Genomic DNA, 20,703 nt, shown 5'->3' with positions numbered 1-20,703 from the left:
TGCACTAGATTACCAAGAATCCAGAGTCCTTGCAATGTGGCTACTCCGGAGTTGTAGTTCCACCTTGGTGGTGCTCAGATGATCATGATCATAGGAGACTCGACAACATTCAGATTTCAGACCCTCATGAAAAATAGTTTAGTAAACATCAGGGAATATGATTGACTTTATTACTCAAAGATAGATAATCTTCCAGATTATTATCAGGTCAGTAGTCGGATAAATTCAGCGCTGGTCTCTCTTTGTCTGCCCCACGTCAGCCCCTCCAGACGGACCCCAACAGGCCGATTGACGACATACTCCATAGTAGTACCGTAGCTTCCTAGCTAGCAGGCCAGCTGTTTTTCCGGTCTTCATCATCACCCTCCGCGCTTCCCGTTTCTACAATTTCTTCAGCTTGCTTTCTCTCCTTCATACATCTCTATCTCTTCTGTCTGTCAGAGTCTGAAATCCATCACTCATCTCTCTCCTCTTTCAGGTACGGAATTTACATTTGCACGACTCCTGAATCTACTGTATTTCCTCTTCCTCCTGCCCCGCACTGACGCAAGAGCTCTCCTACAGATCAACTCAACCTACACATACACAGCAGTCACAATGCCTGGTTTCTCGCAGGCTACAGAACTCGGTGCCTGGAAGGAGCTCCAGGAGCACCACAACTCCCTCGGACGCAACATTGTCCTCAAGGAATACTTTGAGAAGGACCCTCAGCGCTTCCAGAAGTTCAGCCGTACCTTCGCCAACACGGTTGACAACACCGAGATCCTCTTCGACTTTTCCAAGAACTTCCTCACCGAGGAGACTCTTGCCCTTCTGGTGAAGCTCGCCAGGGAGGCCGGCGTTGAGGAACTCCGCGATGCTATGTTCAAGGGCGAGCCCATCAACTTCACAGAGAACCGTGCGGTCTACCACGTTGCTCTGCGCAATGTCACCAACCAGCCCATGCAGGTCAACGGCAAGAGCGTCGTTGAGGAGGTCAACTCCGTGCTTGAGCACATGAAGGAGTTCTCTGAGCAGGTCAGAAGCGGTGAATGGAAGGGTTACACGGGCAAGAAGATCCAGACAATCATCAACATCGGTATCGGTGGTTCCGATCTGTAAGTTTGCTACTTACCCTTTGCTTGTTTGCGCTGCTTCGATCCCAAGGAGCACCTCATTGGCTGAGCGATTGCTAACACACCCATCAGCGGCCCTGTCATGGTGACGGAGGCGCTCAAGCCTTATGGCGCCGACGACATGACCCTTCATTTCGTCTCCAACATTGACGGAACCCACATTGCCGAAGCTCTCAAGCACTCCGACCCCGAGACCACTCTTTTCCTGATTGCTTCCAAGACATTCACCACTGCAGAGACCACCACCAACGCAAACTCCGCGAAGAAGTGGTTCCTTGAAACTGCCAAGGATGAAGCCCATATCGCTAAGCATTTCGTCGCTCTCTCCACCAACGAGGAGGAGGTGACCAAGTTTGGCATTGACAAGAAGAACATGTTCGGTTTCGAGTCCTGGGTCGGTGGTCGCTACTCCGTGTGGAGCGCCATTGGCCTGTCTGTTGCCCTCTACATCGGCTTCGACAACTTCCACCAATTCCTGGCTGGTGCTCACGCCATGGATAAGCACTTCCGCGAGACTCCCCTCGAGCAGAACATTCCTGTTCTCGGTGGTCTGCTGAGTGTCTGGTACAGCGACTTCTTCGGCGCCCAGACCCACCTCGTGGCACCTTTCGACCAGTACCTGCACCGCTTCCCCGCCTACCTGCAGCAGCTTTCCATGGAGAGCAACGGCAAGGCTATCACCCGCTCCGGAGAATACGTCAAGTATACTACCGGCCCCATCCTGTTTGGTGAGCCCGCCACCAACGCCCAGCACAGCTTTTTCCAGCTGCTGCACCAGGGTACCAAGCTTATTCCTTCGGATTTCATCATGGCTGCTGAGTCGCACAACCCCGTCGAGGAGGGCAAGCACCAGCGCATGCTGGCCTCCAACTTCCTAGCTCAGTCCGAGGCCTTGATGGTCGGAAAGACCCCCGAGCAGGTCAAGACCGAAGGCGCCCCCGACAACCTGGTGCCTCACAAGACATTCCTGGGTAACCGCCCAACAACCTCCATCCTCGCCCAGAAGATCACTCCCTCCACGCTCGGTGCCCTGATTGCTTACTATGAGCACCTCACCTTCACCGAGGGTGCTGTGTGGAACATCAACTCCTTCGACCAGTGGGGTGTTGAATTGGGCAAGGTCCTTGCCAAGAAGATTCAGAAGGAGCTGGAGACACCAGGAGCAGGTGGTGACCACGACGCTTCCACCAGCGGCTTGCTGCTGGCCTTCAAGAAGAAGGCCAACCTGGCTTAAATCTTGCTGTCAACATCGGCTGGTTAAGTCAAACCAAACTATAAAAATGTAATTCTTCACGAGGCATGAGTGATCACTTTTTCTCTTCCATAGCACACAATTGAAATGAAAGACATCAATTCAAGATAGTGACCTCTCTGTAGGACAATTCTCAATCCTCTTGGGCGTAGATCGACTTGTAATACTAGAACCAGACGTTTGGAGATCAAATAAGTTTGTAGCTATCTGTGAGAGCGAATACGAACCCAAACGAATATCTTAAGTCTATTTATTAACTATGGGCGTTGGAATTAGGTTTGCAATTGACCGTGGGAGATCGTTTCGGCGTTGGACTTGGACGAGACTCGTGTTGATCCCGCGGCAGCCACATGTTCAGTGTCCACTCTGGCAAACTCCGAATATCATTCCACAAAGGAAGCTCAATCCGCCTCTTTGGCGGTCAACAAATCCTCTAACATGTTTTTTTCGCAGAGGCGATTGCCTTATATACCATTCTTACCATGGTATTATGCATTGATGATCGTTGTTTTGTCGCAGGTCGCGGCTGCGGGGAAGAGTGATGTCGCCAGTGGCAGGGTTGGGTACAGCTATGGACAGCCTATGCCAGTGACCTGTTTGAACCGGACAATGTGAGTCATGTCAGATAGTGACCAAGGAGATTCAATCACGTTGAGAATAAAATACTAACCGCCTGTTAGTGACTCTGGAGAACATGTAATGCCTCGCCCCTTTCCGCTGTCTCCTTGCTGCTTCAATATTTGCTGGGCCTGCCGATGCTGAGATCTCTGTCTCTACGACATGGTCTTTCAGTATACTCTCTGGCTAACAACTCTCTTCCTGCATAGATCACGGACAATCTCGGCAAGCTGCAATACATTCCCTTCCCAACCTGCAACGAGACCTTCCTCCCGCTTGCACTCCGCTACGGCGTGACAGAGACTATCAATTGCACCATCAGCTCGCTCCCCGACGAGCTCTACCACCTCCTAGAATATTACGTCCACTCGGACGTACCACTAGCCTGTCGCGTGCCCACAGCACCCCTCGCCCCATCCGCGCAAGCGGGCCCATCCCCAGATACCAAGAACGGCGAAACCACCGACCTCTCTCCCCTCGACAATGGCGGACCGGCATACACACCCCTTACCTTCGCTCTGCAAGGCACCCTGCAGCGCAGCCACCTGCACATCTGGACAGACATGAACGTCCTCGTGCACAGTATCGCCTCGGCGAGCAAGACCAAGAAAAGTAATCGGAAGAGCAAGCATGCGAAGCCGGGGTACGTCGTGGCCGGTACCGCGTACTCGATTCCCGAGTTCGACGGCCCTGTTCCGAACGAGAAAGACGCTGGCGATGACGACGCGGCTGTTGCTGTTTCCGAGGCGGCGCGCGACCCCTGGACGGCCGGGCACGGCACGAAGGTCATTCGCGGCGAGCCGCTCACGTTCACGTTCCATGTGAGCTGGGTTGAAGGCGGGAAGGGGATCTGGTGGCCTGCTGGCGGCCCGGATACCGGGGACGGATCGTCTGGCGTGGCGTCGTTCTTTTCCAGGCTGTTCTTCTTCGTGCTGGCTGCGGGTGTCGGGGCGGTTGTTGCGTTGTACTGGGAGCGGAACGGGGCACGCCGACGGGCTGGATGGCGCGGAGATGGGATTTTGGGGGCCTCTGCTCCTCGTGGGAAAGGGTCCGTTGGGATCGCGTACGGCAATGGTGGTAAGACAAATGGGTATGGGGGCTATTCGCCTGCGAGCAATCCCTCTGTGGTCGCTGCTGGTGGTGGGGGTTATGGATATGGGGGGTATGGGAAGAAGGACTGATGGTGTTGTCTACGACTATATGCGGATGACTGTATATCTCATGTCTATATCTAATTCTGACGAAAAATGAACTTCTTAGATTCCAATCAACCGGACCCGTTGTTTTCTGGACAGATACCAAATCGAAAAACATTTAGAACGTAGTTATACATGATAGGAAAGACCTTTTCCGCGAGCCCTTTCTCTCGCTCGCAGAGTCCACTTACTCTCCCTCATCCAGATCGAGTCCCTGAATCTGATCCATACCGTCTCCGTATGTACACCAGCCCTCCAAGTCGACCATCGAAAAGACCATCACTCAACACATCTTACCAGCCCTGCGCCCTCATACGCTGGATCTTGTTCACAGTCTCCTTGAACGAGAACTTGAACAGCTTCCGCCACCGCTCCATCCTCAAGTTCTTCTGCATCTGGCCCCTCCGCACATGGAACTTCTGCGCATGCCACTGCGCCCGCACCTTATTCGTCGAGATGTTCCCCTGCAGCACGCGCAGTGCAGACGTCAGATCCACCCCCTTCTCCGGCTCCACGTGCACCTGGCGACCCAGTGTAGGCCCCAATTTCAGCTCCACCCGGCGGAGCGGCTGTCTGTAGCTGTCTGGCTCGGTGGACATGCTGACCGCGCGCGAGAGAGAAAGGGGGTCGGCGAGGGGCCGCCGGGTGGGCTGGGTGCCTTCCGTCGCATCGCGGTTGCTATTGTTGAAGTTGAGTTGGTTGAGGATCCGGTCGAAGTCGGAGGAGTCGGATGGTGTGCTGCTGGTTTGGACCTTGGGTTGATCCTGGGCCGGGGCGCGGGTCGTAGGTTTCGGTTGTTTCTGGCTAGCGGGAGATCTTTGGAAGAGGGAATTGGATGTTGAGAAGTATCGGAGGGCGTTCTGTCCGCGGACGATGATGGGCTGCGTGGTGTATAGCGAAGATGTCGGCCTCAAACGGAGGCATCGAGCCACGGATCGTGCCTCCATCTTTACGATAAGAAGAGATTGGTGATACAGGTATCCAGAGGAGGTGAGTCGATGAGCTAATGTCAAATGGAGAGGTTGGTTGGTTCTTGAGAAAGATCAGTGCTCGGCGTGAACTTGTATCTCGCTGGAAATCTTGCGGACATTCTCAAGACGGAAATCTGCACGCACGTGACTTGGCCATTTCTATAGATGCTCCGCAGCCGAAACGATTCATGATCCGACAACATCAACTAACAAGCTAGATTTTGTTTTCTCTAGAAGGCATTTAGACCTGGGGCAGCTCGCAGCATCAACGGTTCGGCCTGCAGTATTCCGACTGCCATAAACCAGACATGTCCTCAATCACAATAGCAACCCTTCCCCGCATGACTCGGGATATTCTCTCCGAGCTTCTTCTCTCTACCAGTTCTCCAAACAAGCTTGCCATTATCGACGTAAGAGATTCGGGTATGACGCGAAACCAACTATCCATCTTTCCGCTCTTTTCTAATTGATTTTTACTTTCTTGCAGACCACATCGGCGGGCATATTTACTCCTCCACCTGGGTTCCAAGCTCAACACTCGACTATCGCATGCCGGAACTTGTCCGAACGTTCAAAGACAAAGAGAAGGTTGTATTCCACTGTGCTCTCAGTCAACAGCGCGGCCCATCTGCCGCTCTCCGCTACGCACGACAGCGAGAGGCATTATTGGGTCCCGAAGAGAGCAAGAAGCAACAGGTCTATGTCCTCGAGGGCGGTTTTGTCCAGTGGCAGGAGAAGTATGGTAAAGACACGCGGCTGACAGAGGCGTTCGTCGAGGATATATGGAGGGAGTATTGAAACAGTGATCCATTGCGATTTATAGAGCGCTTTCCATCGACTTTGCAAGCCTCGCAAGTGGGACTCGGGTCCGGTTTACGGGACCGGATAGAGGGTATACGTCTCTGCCGGTGAGCCTCAGATCCAGTTCCACGCTGGACTGGTGTTTCAGGAAATGGCGGGTTCTAATGCTGTAAAATGCTGTGGCGCAATGATTATAGCGCCTTCTAACGACTTGTCTATGAACGCTAAGAACTTGTAGATAGCGCTTCTATTGCATGATATATACATCCATCGTACAGCTGTCTTGAAACGCATCCAGAAGATATCGCAGGTATTACTGCAAATGTTACATCTGAACAGTCCCACCGAATCCAACGGGTCTCCTTCTCCCACCGTTCTCCGGAATGATGGCCATGAACTTGTAGATCTTTCCCATGCCGCCCCCACCCCTCTCGATCAACCTCTTCCAGCCACTTTCGAGAGTCTTGCGCTTCTCTTCATCCTTGACTCCCTTGAGCAGTTGCTGCATCCGCTCCACGATGCCCATGACCTGCAGGAAATCTCCCTGCTCTACCGGTCCGTGAACCTCGACACCCTCACTAGCTTCAATGGCCGCCTCCGCAAGCGCCATGAAATCAACATCAGCACTCACATCGACTTGGCCCGGCGACGAGAGTGCGGGCACAGTCCGATGATGCTGGATCCCGCGGAGCGAATTGATAGGGATAGTCGACATCGTTCCATAATCCATGATCAGTGCTGCTCCAGACGGTACCCGCTTCGGCTGCGCGGCGGGCGCATTCCGCGAGCCTACGGTTCGAGGGGGTTGTGACGAACCCCCTATGCGACGAGCAAAGTCGGACGCATATATGCGGCTTTCCGGACTGACTTCGATCGTAGAACCTGGCTTAGACTTGAGCTTTCGGTAGCGCTCTGAAATCTCCGGGATCACGAGAGAAGACGGTGTCGACGCCTTGGCTAATGTCAGCTTGAATTCGGGCTCGCCTTCTTGATTCTCTTCGACTGCTTTGGGATTCAATGTAACCATGATCTCGCGCCACTGGGGGGTATTGGCGGTTTTCATGGGTTGGTGCAGCTTCGCAGGGCCGGTAGGAGTCATGATCTCGTTCTGCTCGGACTGATTTTCAGGTGCTGGGGGTATGGACTCGAAAGCGTGGATTGGAAGTGCGTCGAAGAATTCGTGCGCAAAGATGAATGGCGTTTTCTCTTCCTCTGGACAACTGTCTCAGTAGCTGGCCCTTCAACCTTCTGGAAGCTCAATGCAGGTCTCACCATGAGGCAGTAATCGAATATCCTCTACCCATATCACCGGAACATTGAAATACTTGCTGGTGCTCCTGTGACCAATATCTGTCTCCTCCATAGCCGCATCACCGCAAAGTCGCTGTTTCTGGACCTCTCTCAACGTCGGGCTAGCTTCAACCAGATAGATAGCCTCGAGACTCGACGCAAAGCTCTTGAAGTTTCTGAATGTCTAGCCGTGAAGCTCTATCAGCACGAGACACCCCAATCCGACTGCCGAGGATGAAATAACTCACGCGTAACATGTCGTCCATCAATGTGCCCTTCCCTGGTCCAACCTCGATGAGCTGCACCCCGCTGCGTTTCCGCTCTTGCGCCATCCATTCTGTGATCGTCCATATACCCACCAACTCCCCGAACACTTGTGAGATTTCAGGCGAGGTTACGAAATCTCCCTTCTTTCCGAAGACTTCGCCGCCGCCCTCCGGTCGAGTCGTGTAATAGCCCCCCTCTGGAGATGTGAGAACTTGGCGCATGAATGCCGCAATTGGAACCGGCCCTGTGACCTAAAGTCAAGCTACTTGTCAGCTACAGTCCAAGAGTTCGCCGCAAGAGAATGTCCAGATACCTTGATCGCATTCGCTAGAGTTTTCGCGAGTGGCGTGGACCACTGTCTCTGATCAAATGTTGAGGAGCATCGATGCGACCCTATCCGTAGATTTCGACACTGATATGTTCGAACATGTCGGGTCAAAGCACGCTTCGTCGCACTATTCATCTTAGCTGGTGCGGTGCTCTTCTCGAGCAAGTGCGGTTGGGAGCGGCCTTTCAATCCGACAAGGTCAATGGCCCGTATGCATCCGAAGAAGTTCGATTGTGATCAGATGTATTTAAGAAGGATGTGACTTGTGAGATAGACTGCTCCAGGTGGGCTATGTAGCTATTCCCACGTCCTCCGATGTTCATATCTCCAATTTCTCCGCAGTAAAGTTTCGGAACACGTGATGTTATCTTATCAATTGTCCATTAATTTACAGTTATTACCCTCCTATCGTGAGAATCGACAGAAATACATTGCTCCCAGAGCGTGCACCCGAAAGGCTGATTTTCTGAGACGAGGAATCCTGCTGTACTCAGCACTGGGCTGTCGCGGACAGATGACATAAGTACCCCTCGAAGAAATTGAAAGATTTGGTAATAGCATGGCCCGGATTTCGAGTACAAAGCGGTAGTCTACCGGTGCCGTCCACCCCTATGACCGAAGTCCCGTGTGGGTGCGTCGACCATCATTTGATCGCTATAAAGTCCAGACTCTTGGGTATTCTGGTTTGATTGATTGCCAGCTCGTCCGTATGTTCGGTTGCCTCTCGCATTGCGCCTGTTGTAACGGCCATTGCCTCGAGAATCGTCCTGAGAACGCAATTGGTTATTTCCTTCAGCGAAACCGTACCTTCCATCTTGCACGGCTGGTTCTGCTTTCCGGTTCAGGCGGCGCTCGCGATCCGCTTGCTCTCGTAGATTGTTGAATGAGGACTGGGGTTTCTGTGCTTGCGGAGAAGGTGTCGGTTCGGCCGTGGAGTGCTTGAACCGCATGGACAAAATTCTGCCGTCAGCCTTTGTGTTTGTCAGTCAATGAAAAGGGATTGCAACGTTCGGTTGGGAGTATCACCCTTTGGTTGTGGAAGTTGGCAATGGCGTTTTCTGCCGACCATTTCTCGGCGAATGTGATCTCGGCCGTGACAGTAGGATGCTGCGAGGTGATCCAACAGTTCAATATCTGCCCCGATGCAGGTTCTAGAGCGGATTGGATGTCTGCTGCTGTGGTGCCTGGAGCGAAATTGCTCCCAATCACGATGAAAGAGCCTGACCCTGCTCCTCGAATAGTCATACCAACAGGATTGTCGCGCACTGTTGATTGTCCACTCGCTGGATTGAGAGCTGAAAGGAGGCGCTCCTCATCTGGCCGACGTTTGCTGGCGCGTTTTAGTTGTGAGTTCGCTGCTCGTACCGGCGCTGACTGTGTGCGATGATTCTTCGTAGTTTTCGATGTAGCTGATGCGGAAGGCTGACAGTACAGTAATCCAATATTAGTCTAGTCCCTGCGCTAAATAGTGTATGAAGTCGTGGAATTCCATAGTACCTTTATGACACCGATTCGACTGGCGAGACTTCCTGACTTCGCTTTCTGAGACTTGCTCCCAGCTCCCGCGCCTGCGGCGACTGTCGTTCTGTTTTTACCGAGGATTTTGCTTGCAAGTTCTTCATTTTTTCTCTTTTTGCGATCTAGAAGCCCGGGATGCAATTAGGAAGGCAATTTCGATAAGGATTTTGAGACGTATTCGACGGCTTACCCGCTTGGATGATGGCATCGAAGGAGACAGCTCCTTGGCTGACGGCCATGACGAGAACGGCGCGCTTGGAACAGGACGTAACAAACGGACAAGGTGGCGCGAAAAGAGATGTGACAGGATAGAAGATATTTCTTTCAAGTAGCGGACGAAGGTTAAGTTTAACTAAAGGCTGTTGAAGATAGGTAAAAAGGATGAAAAAGATTGCCCATAACCAAGGTGTAAGATATTTTCAGAGCTTATTGCTTCTGGGTGCAGCTAGCCGGCGCAGAGCAACACCAAAGTACGGAGTACCAAGCATCCCGTACATCAGCTTCAGCGGCATCAATGATTCACCTGAATCTCTCGGGATATTAATAGACAATTGGCAAATCCTATCACAAATAGATTCTAAACATTTAAAGGAGTCCTATAGGCATGCAAAAATTTGTACTTGACTTTTTCTTGCCAAATCTGAATCTAACCTCACAACTTCCCTCTTCTAACAGGCGCAATGTATACTTCAGTCGCAGTGAATATGGAAGCTGCAGCCCCAGCGACTTCTTTCTTCTGTCCAACATTGCCAAAATCTCCAACTAGCTGATACCCTGCATTTGCCACTGAAGCTATAGGTTCTGTTTGGTGATTCTTCTTTTTCTTCCCATTCTATCACTTAGTTGGATTCATTTCAGACATCGTGTATCCCTCCCGACCAACCTACTCCTCTAACGTATAAAGAAGTCACTCAAGTCTTCTTTCTCGTCTAGCATGAAAGAAGCATACTGAGCTGAGGCACCGCTGCCGCTCTCGAATCTCTCAATCATCAGGGGAATGGTTTGATATCCAACGAGATGACTTCGGATGACCTGAGCATCGGCCGACAGACGTTGTCTTCGTCAGTAGCTCTTCGCTCACCCTTGAGGAACAGAAATAGGTACTTCTCAATTTCATAACGGCGAGAGAAGTTCATATTGACAAGGTGATTCTAGAATCGCAGCAACCACCCCCCCTGCATCTTGTGAGGAACTAGCCCACTATCCCGTCTTCAACCCACGCGATCCTCGACACAATCCTGCAGCTTCCGCATCTTTGTGGCTGCAAAGTGATTACTATCGATCCGAATCATCTAGAACACAGAATCCAGTTAGCTGGATGCAGGATTTGCCAAGGAGGTCCCTCCGCAAAGCGCGATCAGGTCTTCTGGCACTTCGGTCTGGAATGCAAAGACGACCAATTCCAGGCGGCCCCTCTCGGAGAAGTGATATACCTAGCATCTGGTCCTCGAGAGACTCGACAGAGGACTCATCTGATCCTTTCCCGTCGTCATTGTCGGACGCTAGCACAGAAGACGATCGTGAGTTCGGCACCGGTCTCTATCGAACAACTCGCAACCATTCCTCCTCAAGTGAAATTCTGAAAGACCACATCCATAACGCTGTACCTTCCACATCACCTCTGAGTTGTACCCTCAGTGGTGGCTTAGAGGGCACCGGGCTGGGGAGCTCCCCAACCGCACAGGAAACGAGAAGAGTGAATGGTACATCAGAAGCAGGGGCGGATGATGCGTTGAAGCCAGCAACGACGGTGGAGTTCCCTCGAGAGCACGTCACCGAGACCGAGCTCCACGATCAGACTCCGGACGAATCCTGTACATTGGTTCAAACCTCGACTCATGCCCTTTCCAATTCGCCATCTGTCAGCCTCATTGAGCTTAGCGGAATAGAAGCGACGACGGAACACATGGCGTCATCAGAAACATCCAAGGCAGCATCCCCAGAGAGCCCCGTGGATTTGCAGCCGAATGAGGACTGTATGAAAGATTTATGCTCACAGGCCCAAAATCCAAGCCCTATTCTATCCCATTCGCCGGTTATCAACCCCGGGAAGCCAACTGCGGTTGAGGGTCCTGATGAGTTGCTCGATCCAAATGTGCGAGAGCTAAATGAATCATCTCGAGACCACGAGATTGCCCTACCACAAATCGCTTCTGGTTCAAATGACTCAATCGCTTGTATATATGTCTCGAGCCGTTCCACGTCTAAGTCATCCTCTGTCAGCTCTCGTGAATCAACCGCTCCCCAGATAACAAGCGTTCAATTGATGATGGAACCGCTTGAATTGTTTCCTCCGTCAAGAGAATGCAGCAGCGGCAGTCAAACCTTATGTTGCAGCGATGTTGCTGAAAATGATCTCATGTCACAGGCGATTCACCATGCTCCCATCGACCATGTCGAGGATGGAAATGTACCAATCGAGACGGAGCCTCTACAAACTAGACCCTCGAATGCAAGAGAGATGCAGGTAACTCATGCTGGTGCATCCATTATGGTTAGTATCACTTTTAACGTTACCCGCTCGTCACTGACGAAATGATAGGAACCATCAGAAGCGAGATCGAGCGCGCAGGAAGAGGATACTGCTAGCTGCCTGCTGCCCGCTTTGAGCGACACTGATTTCCCTGGAATCCAAAACAGTTCGGACCCGTTCACGGCTCAAAGAGCACCCTCTCCAAGCCAGACTGAAGATGGCACGTCAGAATCAGATTTCGTCCGGTCACCGATTGAGAACGATGATCCAAACACCTCGCTGATTTTAAGAGACGAGTTCTTCTTTGTCGATGGCAAATCGAGTGATATTCATCCCGATCGAGGAGACAATCCTATAAAAACAGGAGGACGAATTGCGAGAGATGGTAGAATTTACAGTGGTCCGGGACTCGATCGTGACATGTCAGCCAGAACGCAGGAGATCCCCGAGATTGTCGGACCAGGAAGATCATACTATGGTATGTACGCTTCGCGTCGGGGTAACCTGCCGAGTCTCGAACGAGACACAAGCGATTCCACTGATGAGTGTATTGTTACTTACCCCATCTGGGAACGACGTCAATTCCCATAATGTCGGAGTTACACGTAAGTTACACGACTGCACCACGGAAGAAACTGGGATCGGCGGAATGCGTTATTTGCGCCTCTTTATTCTCTCTGTATTGTTAATGCGCCTTGTATACTTATGTCTCAAGCGTTTGCAGTAAGGATCGCTGGTTTGAATGAGCACAGGTTGGAAATGACACTCATTTGTACAAATGATGTAGCAGAGCCTCTTTCTGATAGATGCCTACCGCTAAGATGTTTCTGTTCATAGGAAATCAGAAACCAGTCTCCTTCAGCTGTACGCTCATGACGCGAAGGCTGGCCTTGCCTTGATTTCATCTCCCAAAAACCTCACTCTTAGTAGCATGAAAGGCTAACCCAGACGTAAGGTAAAGCCAGCGCCTGTTTCCGCGGTATCACCACTGGATTGACCACCAAATACACTGGCGAAGTCCAAGGCGGGAGCTTCCTGACCGCGCTTCGGCGCCTCTGGAGTCTCACGCCGCCTTCGCCTCTCCATGCCTGCCTTGGATGGGAAGGTTGGAAACATCTCCTTTGGCTTCGGACGCGGATCCTCCCGGAAGTATTTATGTGAGAGACACTCCTGAGCAGTAGGGCGCGAACTTGGGTTCAACGCCAGTAAAGACGACAGAAGCCGCAGACCGGCATTGGTGAGAAAGGGGAACTTTGAGCGGGGGAGTAACGGAGGGTCTTCAGTCGTCGCTGTTAAGGACGTAGGTGGAAGGCGAAGTGATTTGGCGTTAGGAAGGGAGCGGAAACCAGGCCACGTTTGCTGGGTAGGAGGGCCCGTGAGAGCGAATATCTGGTTTGTCTGTCAGCGCGAACGGAAAAATCCAAGAGGAGACGTTTTACCTTTGATACTTGATCGACTTCATTTTTACCCTGCAGCAAGGGCTCTTTGGTGAGCAATTCGCCAAATATGCATCCGATACTCCACATGTCGATTTCCGGGCCGTACTTTTCTGCGCCCAGCAGGAGCTCTGGGGAACGGTACCAGAGCGTTACAACCAGCTGGGTCAGCTTCGGCGGTGGATCGCCGTAGTACCGTGCCATGCCGAAGTCAGCGATTTTGATCTCGCCGCGGTTGTTCATCAGGAGATTTGAGGTCTTCAGATCACGGTGCATGATCCAGTGGGAGTGGAGGAAGTCGAGGCCGGAAAGGACTTGCAGCAAGAGGGTTTTGATTTCCGAAGGTAGGAATGGTTCGCGCATGTCGTCGAGTAAGGTTTTTAGATCATGTTCGAGGAAATCCATGACGAGGAATACACTGTTGGCGGGATAGAGGTGCCCAGAGCCCCGAAACGGTTAATACTGGTGTATCTTGAACTTTTCAGGACGGAAGCAGCACCAACGCTGGAAGAGGACATTGAAGGACGGACAGGGGGTAGAGGGTAGGAAGGGCCATGCATACTCATCCATTTTATTCCCCATGACAACCTCGCGGAGATACACAATGTTTGTATGGCGAGCTTCCAAGAGCGTCTGAATCTCCCGTAATCCCGTTACGGGGAACCCATCCGGCGAATTTTCCATCTTGAGCTTTTTGAGAGCCACCACCTCCCCGGTCGTGATATCCCTCGCCCTACTCACCCACCCATACGAACCCTCCTCGATGTGATTCAGCCGTTCAAAGTTATCCACATGTCGACAGGGTCCCCATTCCTGCCCCAGAAAACGCAAGAGTGTCGACTGTGTCTGCTCGGCTGGCGCTTTGGCTGCAGACCCCGACGCTGCCGAGGGTTGGGGCTGCTCGTTCGACAGCCGGCGACGCTTCTTGGGCGGAGGTTCCGAGTCGCCATTGAGCGCGTCTCCTTGCTGTTGCAGCGTGGCTTGTGCGGTCCGGAGTCGTGCTTGCTCCTCCAGCTGACGCTGTTTCTCTGCCTTGGCGCGTTTCTTCTCTTCCTTTTCGCGTTTTCGTTGTGCGTGGATGGCTTCTTCCTCGGGGTCTTCGGCGGCCCAGCGCGATTTTGACGGGGCGGACATAGCCCGTATATGAGGGATTGAGAAAATCCAAAACCAGTAAATTTGCTGATTGATTCGCGCTATGTCGTTAATGAGTAGCGTTTAAATTAGCTGTGGGTTGAGAGATGACTTCGGAGAGGAGATGGTGCCAGCCCGGCTGGTATGGTGACGCTATCGGAATAACAAACTTGGGGAATGTGATCGAAGGGCCGAACTCCATCGCCGATTTCAAATCCCCCACCTGGTCCCGCCATGATTATTAACTCGCGGAGGGGTACGGAGTATGTTCTTCTGCTTTAAATACAGCTTCTAAGGTTATTGATTTCTTTTTTCTATCTTCTTTAAATGCGAGGACATATTCTCTGGAGTTTTCTTAGCACCATAACGAAATGATTGAGCCGTTCCAGGTTCGTTTTGTTTTGGGCTGATGTGGTTGCACATTGCCAGTGCGATTAGTACTGACTCGATTCGATGACAGACCACCTTCGCGGTTCCCATGACCTGCGAAAGCTGTGTCAAGGATGTAACTAACTCACTTTATAAAGTTGAAGGTTCGTGTGTAGTGAGACAAGACATTTAGCTGAAAAGCATGTACTGATGCATGTTCGTCGTACTCAGGAGTCAAGAAGGTCGAGGCGAATCTTAAAGATCAGCTCGTCTTCATCGAGGGCACAGCAGCGCCTAGCTCGATAGTTACCGCAATCCAAACTACTGGTCGGGATGCGATTCTACGTGGAAGCGGCACATCAAACAGTACGTTACACCTCCCTTGAGGGAACAGGCTCGCGAGGACTATACTGAGGTCTGGTGGTGTGATACGCGACAGGTTCTGCCGTCTGCATATTAGAGACGCACTCGACGACCGTACCGAATAAGATCCGTGGACTGGCACGCATGGTGCAGGTGTCCTCGAACATGACTCTGATAGATCTGACGATCAACGGGCTGGCACCGGGAAAATACTGGGCGACTGTTCGCGAAGCGGGGGATATCTCGCGAGGCGCAGAATCTACGGGGGGTATCTGGGAGGCGCTGAAGGCCAAGGTGATGGGCTCCGAGGCGCCCAAGGAGCCGCGCGGCATTTTTGGGAGTGTGGACGTGGATGACAAGGGTCGGGGGAATGTCTTTTTGGATCGACCGGTGGCGGTTTGGGAGATGATTGGGCGGAGTATGGTCGTATCCAAGAGCCAAGAAGGCCCTTTTCGACGAGAGGATCCTGATACATTGGTCGGTGTGATCGCTCGCAGTGCGGGTGTGTGGGATAACGACAAGACTGTCTGCTCATGTTCGGGAAAGAATGTATGGCAGGAGCGCCAGGAACAGGTTTCCCTGGGAATGGTCTAGACTTTTAGAGTCTAGGATGTCTCCCAACTTTTGCACTGATTTATGATACCTATCGCGGGGATGATGTCAATTGAACAGAATGGTTTGCTGCATGAGGACTGCAGATGCACGCACAAGCAAGAATGGTACGCGGAAAGAGAGGTGGGACCTGTAAGGTTCCCAATGGGACTTGAACACTCCGAACCTCCACTGAACAGTGGGCAGTGGGCACTGATGGTGTACCTCGCGGACTCTGAGTGCGAGCGAGGACAACAATTGTACACGACAAGAACAACGGACCATTATGTCCAAACAGCTGACCATCGGTGATGTCGAGATCCAAGATAGCAACGCGGCATGTCAGAACACCTCCACAGAAAAGGCAGTAGAGGCCTAAATATAGACCGTCGAGGTGTTGAGAGCAATCGCCAGAAGATGGTCATTGGACAGTGGTTTCTTCTCCTGCATCGCTAGAAATATTCATCCCTGTCTGACCGATGACAACGTCTTCTCCTTGCATCAATAGTAAAGCTAGTGGCTGCCATGCTATCGGCTAGATGACTATCATGGGTTCATGGTCAATAATTGAGGATAGAGATCCAAGTAGCTAGTGCCAGCCTAAGGTAAGTAAGTACGTATATTCCTCCGTCATTGGCTGGCTAATCATCGTGCTCACTAACCGAAGCTTCCCTGGTATGGTAATAAGGGCCGAAGCAATCCCTGTTGCTCTAGATGGAATCTTGAAGAGATGTATCTTCCGAAAACAACTGATGGGTCGCTGTGCAAGCGCCGTGGCGGGGACGCGGGAGAGCCTAAACCCCGTCGATGTGCTGGAGGCGTGTTAGATTGGGAAGAGTTGGTGGAAGCATCTATCTTATTAGTTGCAGGAAGACTTGAAGGATTCTGCCATGACTGTTCAAATGGATCTCTAGACCTCATTAACCAAGCATGGCCTGACAGAGTGTACTCTCTGAGAATGTGACGATAATGATGGCCCCGCATAGATCGGGACGGGCCTTTTGCTGGAGCCCATCAATCACACCTTCAGCTCACCAAGTACAAGGGCCCGTTCGCCCTTCGTCACCCTTGATTGCTCAACTTACTTTGTGATTATCGAATCTTATTGCACAGTCCTCGATCAAATCAGATCCCTTGAAAGAGAATCATCAAAAGTAACCAACCGATTCCTCCATGAGCCGTTCCACAACGTCCTACACCTGCAGGGGGAAGCTAATAATACCTAATAAGTGGGATAACCATCATGACAACCACCCAGGATGATTATGCTTCTCGACGCTGGGCGCTTACGGTCAGGAGCATCAAATCATCAATTGAACTGCATCCCTCTTCTCCATCACTTCCTTGGCAACCGTCCACTATCATCAACGACTGTAATTATTCCCCCCTTTCCAGTGAGTTTCCAGTTTCCAAATCTCTGTGCGCTATCTCCATCCCGTCCTGCGACTTACGCCACTGACATACCTTCTCTGTACAGAACGCTAGTCTGCTTCTTCTCCTCAGTTGAGTAAGGTAGACAGACACTAGGGACTGGTTCGTATCCTTGTCAATTTTCTTCTGCTGCAGGCCCCGTCTCTGAACGTTCCTTGCTTCTCCCTCTTTTCCCTCCCTGCTTAATTAATTTCCATGACGATTCCTTGTCGCTCGTTCCGTCCTGCCAATCTCTATATCGAGGACTTCGTATCAGACATCATTCAAAACAGCCAGGTGCTGGAGAATAATAGAAGAGACTCAGAAAGCAGCTTGACTCGCGCAAGAACCAGAAGGATCAATCATACCATATGACATACTGTGCTCAATTCTTACTAGCAGCTTCTGGGCTTTCGGCTCTCTTGGACCCCCGGAGGATCTAATTATAACTTCCGACCTATCCTTCGTCCAGGATCACTGGGGGACTAAGACTCACGGGATCGGCTGGGCAGTTTTGTCCAGAATAGCAGACATTCAGATTGCAAAAGACAGGCTATCTGCTGGGCACTCAAGCCACACAGCACCACCACCGCACCACGAGAGAAGGGCTCCCTCCTGGTTCTTCAAAGGCCCTGCCCCGCCCCGCAGCTCTAGCTCAGACGTGCATCCCGTCGAACTCATTAATACCCCTGCTCACTGCGCCAGCCCACTATCTCGCATATCAGAAAAACCGGTCAGCCTCTTGGCTTTCAGTGACCGCCATATATAACATAACGCTGCTTTTACTACTTCGTTGTGTGGGTGATAATCGTCTGGCTTCCCTCGTCCCAACTCCTGTCTGTTTCTCAGGGCCGCACAGAGGTCGAAACACTACCTGGGGCCGAGTGGGACGGGGATATCGTCGGCTACTGCAGTCTCTTCTTGGTCATCAGTTTAGAGGCGCAGACGTCGAATCCGACTCTACGGAAAGATGTCATTGAAACAGGTATGAGCTAGCCCTCGATCTCTCAACGCAGATCTGACGGAAAGTAGGAGATCGAGACATGGGTCTTGGCTCTGGAACACTACGACAATCAAGAGTATGAGGAAGCCATAAGGATTTTTGGTCATATTGCGGATACGTCCAAGATCTTCTTCAATTGTGGGGTCATTTATGCAACGCTGGGAGAGCATGAAAAAGCCGTATGTTTATTTACTCAAAAGTATGAGGCGGCAGTGTCCACTAAACACTCAGCTAGGTCCAATGTTACCAATGTGCTGTCAGTCTAGACCAGTACCTTGCCATTGCCTATTTCCAAGAAGGCGTGTCCAACTTCCTTCTAGGCGATTTTGAAGAAGCATTGGCCAATTTCAATGATACCCTTCTCTACCTCCGGGGCAATACGTCTATTGACTATGAGCAATTGGGCCTGAAATTCCGTCTCTTCTCATGTGAGGTCTTGTTCAATCGTGGACTCTGCTACATCTACCTGCAGCAAATGGGTCCAGGCATGCAGGACCTCGAATACGCGGTAAAAGAAAAGGTCACTCCCGACCACGATGTCATCGATGACGCCATCCGGGAGAGGGCAGAGGTATAACCTATAGTGCCTTAGGTGTTGAGTGTTTGCTGACCGAAGCAGGGTTACACAGTGTTCTCGATTCCGGTGGGGGTTGTTTATCGACCCAACGAGGCCAAAGTCAAGAATCTCAAAACAAAAGACTATCTAGGCAAGGCGAGACTGATCGCAGCGTCATCGCAAGGCAACACACGTAATGGACACCAGCCTACAGATTCAATACGTGCTCAATCAGCGCTCGATGATCGCCCCCCCGAGGGCATCTCGTTCGCTGCCACGAACCTGGTGCAGAAGAATCTCTCGGGACGAAGTCGTCAGCAGTCGGAACCCCCACTCAACCGCACTTTGTTCCCACCTACCCCGCCACCCGATGCCGACAAGACTAGCACAAAGAGCTCTTCCGGCAGTAGCGTGAGTGCCAGTGGTAGACCAGGGTCCGTTCGAGCTGCGCGGCCTCCTCGGCTCAACCTCGATCAACCAGGTTCTCAGGCCCATGGGAGGAGTAGCGCAGACATGCCCGCTTTCGACAAGCCACGGATTGGGACGACCCGTACGGCCTCTGAGCCTCGTGGGCCACCAAGCCGGCATTATCCGCGGGGGCTCAATGGTCCAGACACCGACAGACATCCACCTTATCGGGAAACAGGAAGCCACAGAAGAAGAACCAGCGAAACAAGTTTTGCATCGGTCCCTCGGAATGGCTACAGTGAGGACGGGTGTGGAGCGTACACAAGCCCTCGATCTATGGCCAGTAGCGGACGAAGAGGTATGCCTCCTCAGCAACAACGATACATTGACGAAGAGGAGAAATATGTGGGCGATACATGTGGTGCTCGCGGCGTCTCCGAGACACCCGGCAGCTCGCAGCGACGAACCAGATCACCGATCCGAGAGTCAAGGCGAGCCGACTCACGCAAGCCTGATGTTCGCAGGTTCCGGATCAAGGTTCATGCTTTTGAAGATACCCGGTATATCATGATCGGGCCCACGTTGGAGTACAGCGAGTTTGAAGCCAAGATCCGGGAGAAGTTTGGCTTCCGCTCGCTTCTGCGAATCCGAATGCAGGATGAGGGCGATATGATTACGATGGTGGATCAGGAAGACTTGGACCTTCTACTGAATTCGGCCACTGAGACTGCTCGGAGGGAGGGCAGCGAGATGGGCAAGATGGAGGTGAGTCCGGTTCACAAGTTTGTGAATTGACCAGTAACTGACTGGCTTTAGATATGGGTGGAAGAAAGACCAATGATATAGTTCTGAAGGTGTTCTTTGCAGGAGATTCTCCGGTTATAGATGAGCAGACAGCCGGCTCTGCTGTTGCATTCCTGGTGCTGTCAGTGTTGATTCTCGATGTTGCATGATTTATACCCTTTGATGATTCATACGAGCGGGATGATCTTATTTTCAGCTTTATGTATATATATGGATACCCATTGATTGATTTGCAGCGTACAATTCGTCCAGCAGCTGCAGTAGAATGTAATGCTACGGAGTAGGAGTACAACCCGATACTATCCCGGCCAAAGCCTAGGGCATGTCGGATCACGGGAATGCGGTCAGCGGTAGAGACCCACTGCGCAGTGACGTTGGATTGTTGACAGCGAGGCTTCATCTTTTGGGATTCTTCTTCCAGCTACAGCCTCGTCACAATCCCCGTAATCGATTACCGAGGGACTGTTTCAAGATGACAGACATCACTTCACACGTCAATCAACTCCTCAAGGACAAACATGCAACCACCACAATTCCCAAGGGTGAACCTCATCCCCCGTCCACCGCAACGGCCGACGAGTTCCTCAAAGAAGCATACCGGATAGTCAGCGTGCCCCGCCCTCAATCTTAGAACAGATACTAACACACAGTAGAATTCCCATATCCATTCTCTCCTCCTCTACCTCCAATCCATCCGCCACTCCTACCTCTCCACGACCCCAACCGCCCATCCCCGCAGCACCTCCCTCCGCACCAGCCCAACCACCTCCACCACCGCCGGCACCCCCCAAAGCAAACCCCTC

General features: G+C 51.8%; 9 protein-coding genes across 9 annotated transcripts; 6 read left to right on the top strand and 3 right to left on the bottom strand.

Annotated features, from left to right (window-relative positions):
* Nucleotides 1-597: 597 nt before the first annotated feature.
* Nucleotides 598-2,349, top strand: CDV56_102820 (glucose-6-phosphate isomerase; the record flags this gene model as incomplete). Its single annotated transcript, XM_026756439.1, has 2 exons — nucleotides 598-1,097; nucleotides 1,188-2,349. The coding sequence occupies 2 exons, from the start codon at nucleotides 598-600 to the stop codon at nucleotides 2,347-2,349; spliced, it is 1,662 nt and encodes a 553-aa protein (XP_026614609.1).
* A 516-nt stretch (nucleotides 2,350-2,865) lies between these two features.
* On the top strand, nucleotides 2,866-4,166 carry CDV56_102588 (uncharacterized protein; the record flags this gene model as incomplete). The annotated part of the gene is made up of 3 exons (XM_026756207.1): nucleotides 2,866-2,978; nucleotides 3,048-3,063; nucleotides 3,195-4,166. The coding sequence occupies 3 exons, from the start codon at nucleotides 2,866-2,868 to the stop codon at nucleotides 4,164-4,166; spliced, it is 1,101 nt and encodes a 366-aa protein (XP_026614608.1).
* A 308-nt stretch (nucleotides 4,167-4,474) lies between these two features.
* On the bottom strand, nucleotides 4,475-5,128 carry CDV56_102462 (mitochondrial 37S ribosomal protein bS21m; the record flags this gene model as incomplete). Its single annotated transcript, XM_026756081.1, has 1 exon — nucleotides 4,475-5,128. The coding sequence occupies one exon, from the start codon at nucleotides 5,126-5,128 to the stop codon at nucleotides 4,475-4,477; it is 654 nt and encodes a 217-aa protein (XP_026614607.1).
* A 332-nt stretch (nucleotides 5,129-5,460) lies between these two features.
* On the top strand, nucleotides 5,461-5,950 carry CDV56_102356 (phosphatase YCH1; the record flags this gene model as incomplete). The annotated part of the gene is made up of 2 exons (XM_026755975.1): nucleotides 5,461-5,575; nucleotides 5,640-5,950. The coding sequence occupies 2 exons, from the start codon at nucleotides 5,461-5,463 to the stop codon at nucleotides 5,948-5,950; spliced, it is 426 nt and encodes a 141-aa protein (XP_026614606.1).
* A 328-nt stretch (nucleotides 5,951-6,278) lies between these two features.
* CDV56_101852 (uncharacterized protein) lies at nucleotides 6,279-9,595 on the bottom strand (the record flags this gene model as incomplete). Its single annotated transcript, XM_026755471.1, has 8 exons — nucleotides 6,279-7,165; nucleotides 7,226-7,427; nucleotides 7,492-7,761; nucleotides 7,824-7,965; nucleotides 8,646-8,809; nucleotides 8,865-9,260; nucleotides 9,336-9,478; nucleotides 9,547-9,595. 8 exons carry the CDS (start codon nucleotides 9,593-9,595, stop codon nucleotides 6,279-6,281), a joined length of 2,253 nt encoding a protein of 750 aa, XP_026614605.1.
* A 1,079-nt stretch (nucleotides 9,596-10,674) lies between these two features.
* Nucleotides 10,675-12,420, top strand: CDV56_101462 (uncharacterized protein; the record flags this gene model as incomplete). Its single annotated transcript, XM_026755081.1, has 2 exons — nucleotides 10,675-11,850; nucleotides 11,899-12,420. 2 exons carry the CDS (start codon nucleotides 10,675-10,677, stop codon nucleotides 12,418-12,420), a joined length of 1,698 nt encoding a protein of 565 aa, XP_026614604.1.
* A 348-nt stretch (nucleotides 12,421-12,768) lies between these two features.
* CDV56_101158 (CDC2/CDK family serine/threonine-protein kinase) lies at nucleotides 12,769-14,399 on the bottom strand (the record flags this gene model as incomplete). Its single annotated transcript, XM_026754777.1, has 3 exons — nucleotides 12,769-13,218; nucleotides 13,269-13,683; nucleotides 13,828-14,399. The coding sequence occupies 3 exons, from the start codon at nucleotides 14,397-14,399 to the stop codon at nucleotides 12,769-12,771; spliced, it is 1,437 nt and encodes a 478-aa protein (XP_026614603.1).
* Nucleotides 14,400-14,767: 368 nt separating this feature from the next.
* On the top strand, nucleotides 14,768-15,722 carry CDV56_100957 (copper chaperone CCS1; the record flags this gene model as incomplete). Its single annotated transcript, XM_026754576.1, has 4 exons — nucleotides 14,768-14,785; nucleotides 14,857-14,929; nucleotides 14,997-15,131; nucleotides 15,205-15,722. The coding sequence occupies 4 exons, from the start codon at nucleotides 14,768-14,770 to the stop codon at nucleotides 15,720-15,722; spliced, it is 744 nt and encodes a 247-aa protein (XP_026614602.1).
* Nucleotides 15,723-18,099: 2,377 nt separating this feature from the next.
* Nucleotides 18,100-20,504, top strand: CDV56_100063 (putative PB1 domain protein; the record flags this gene model as incomplete). Its single annotated transcript, XM_026753682.1, has 5 exons — nucleotides 18,100-18,114; nucleotides 18,162-18,311; nucleotides 18,368-18,703; nucleotides 18,752-19,861; nucleotides 20,220-20,504. Coding segments are annotated over 5 exons (1,896 nt in total), but the record flags the coding sequence as incomplete, so codon positions are not given.
* Between the last annotated feature and the right edge of the window lie 199 nt (nucleotides 20,505-20,703).

The sequence above is a fragment of the Aspergillus thermomutatus genome (assembly GCF_002237265.1).
Source record: "Aspergillus thermomutatus strain HMR AF 39 chromosome Unknown NODE_89, whole genome shotgun sequence".
NCBI lineage: Eukaryota > Fungi > Ascomycota > Eurotiomycetes > Eurotiales > Aspergillaceae > Aspergillus > Aspergillus thermomutatus.
Note: the sequence above shows the minus strand (reverse complement) of the source record. Positions and strands in the feature narration are given on the sequence as shown.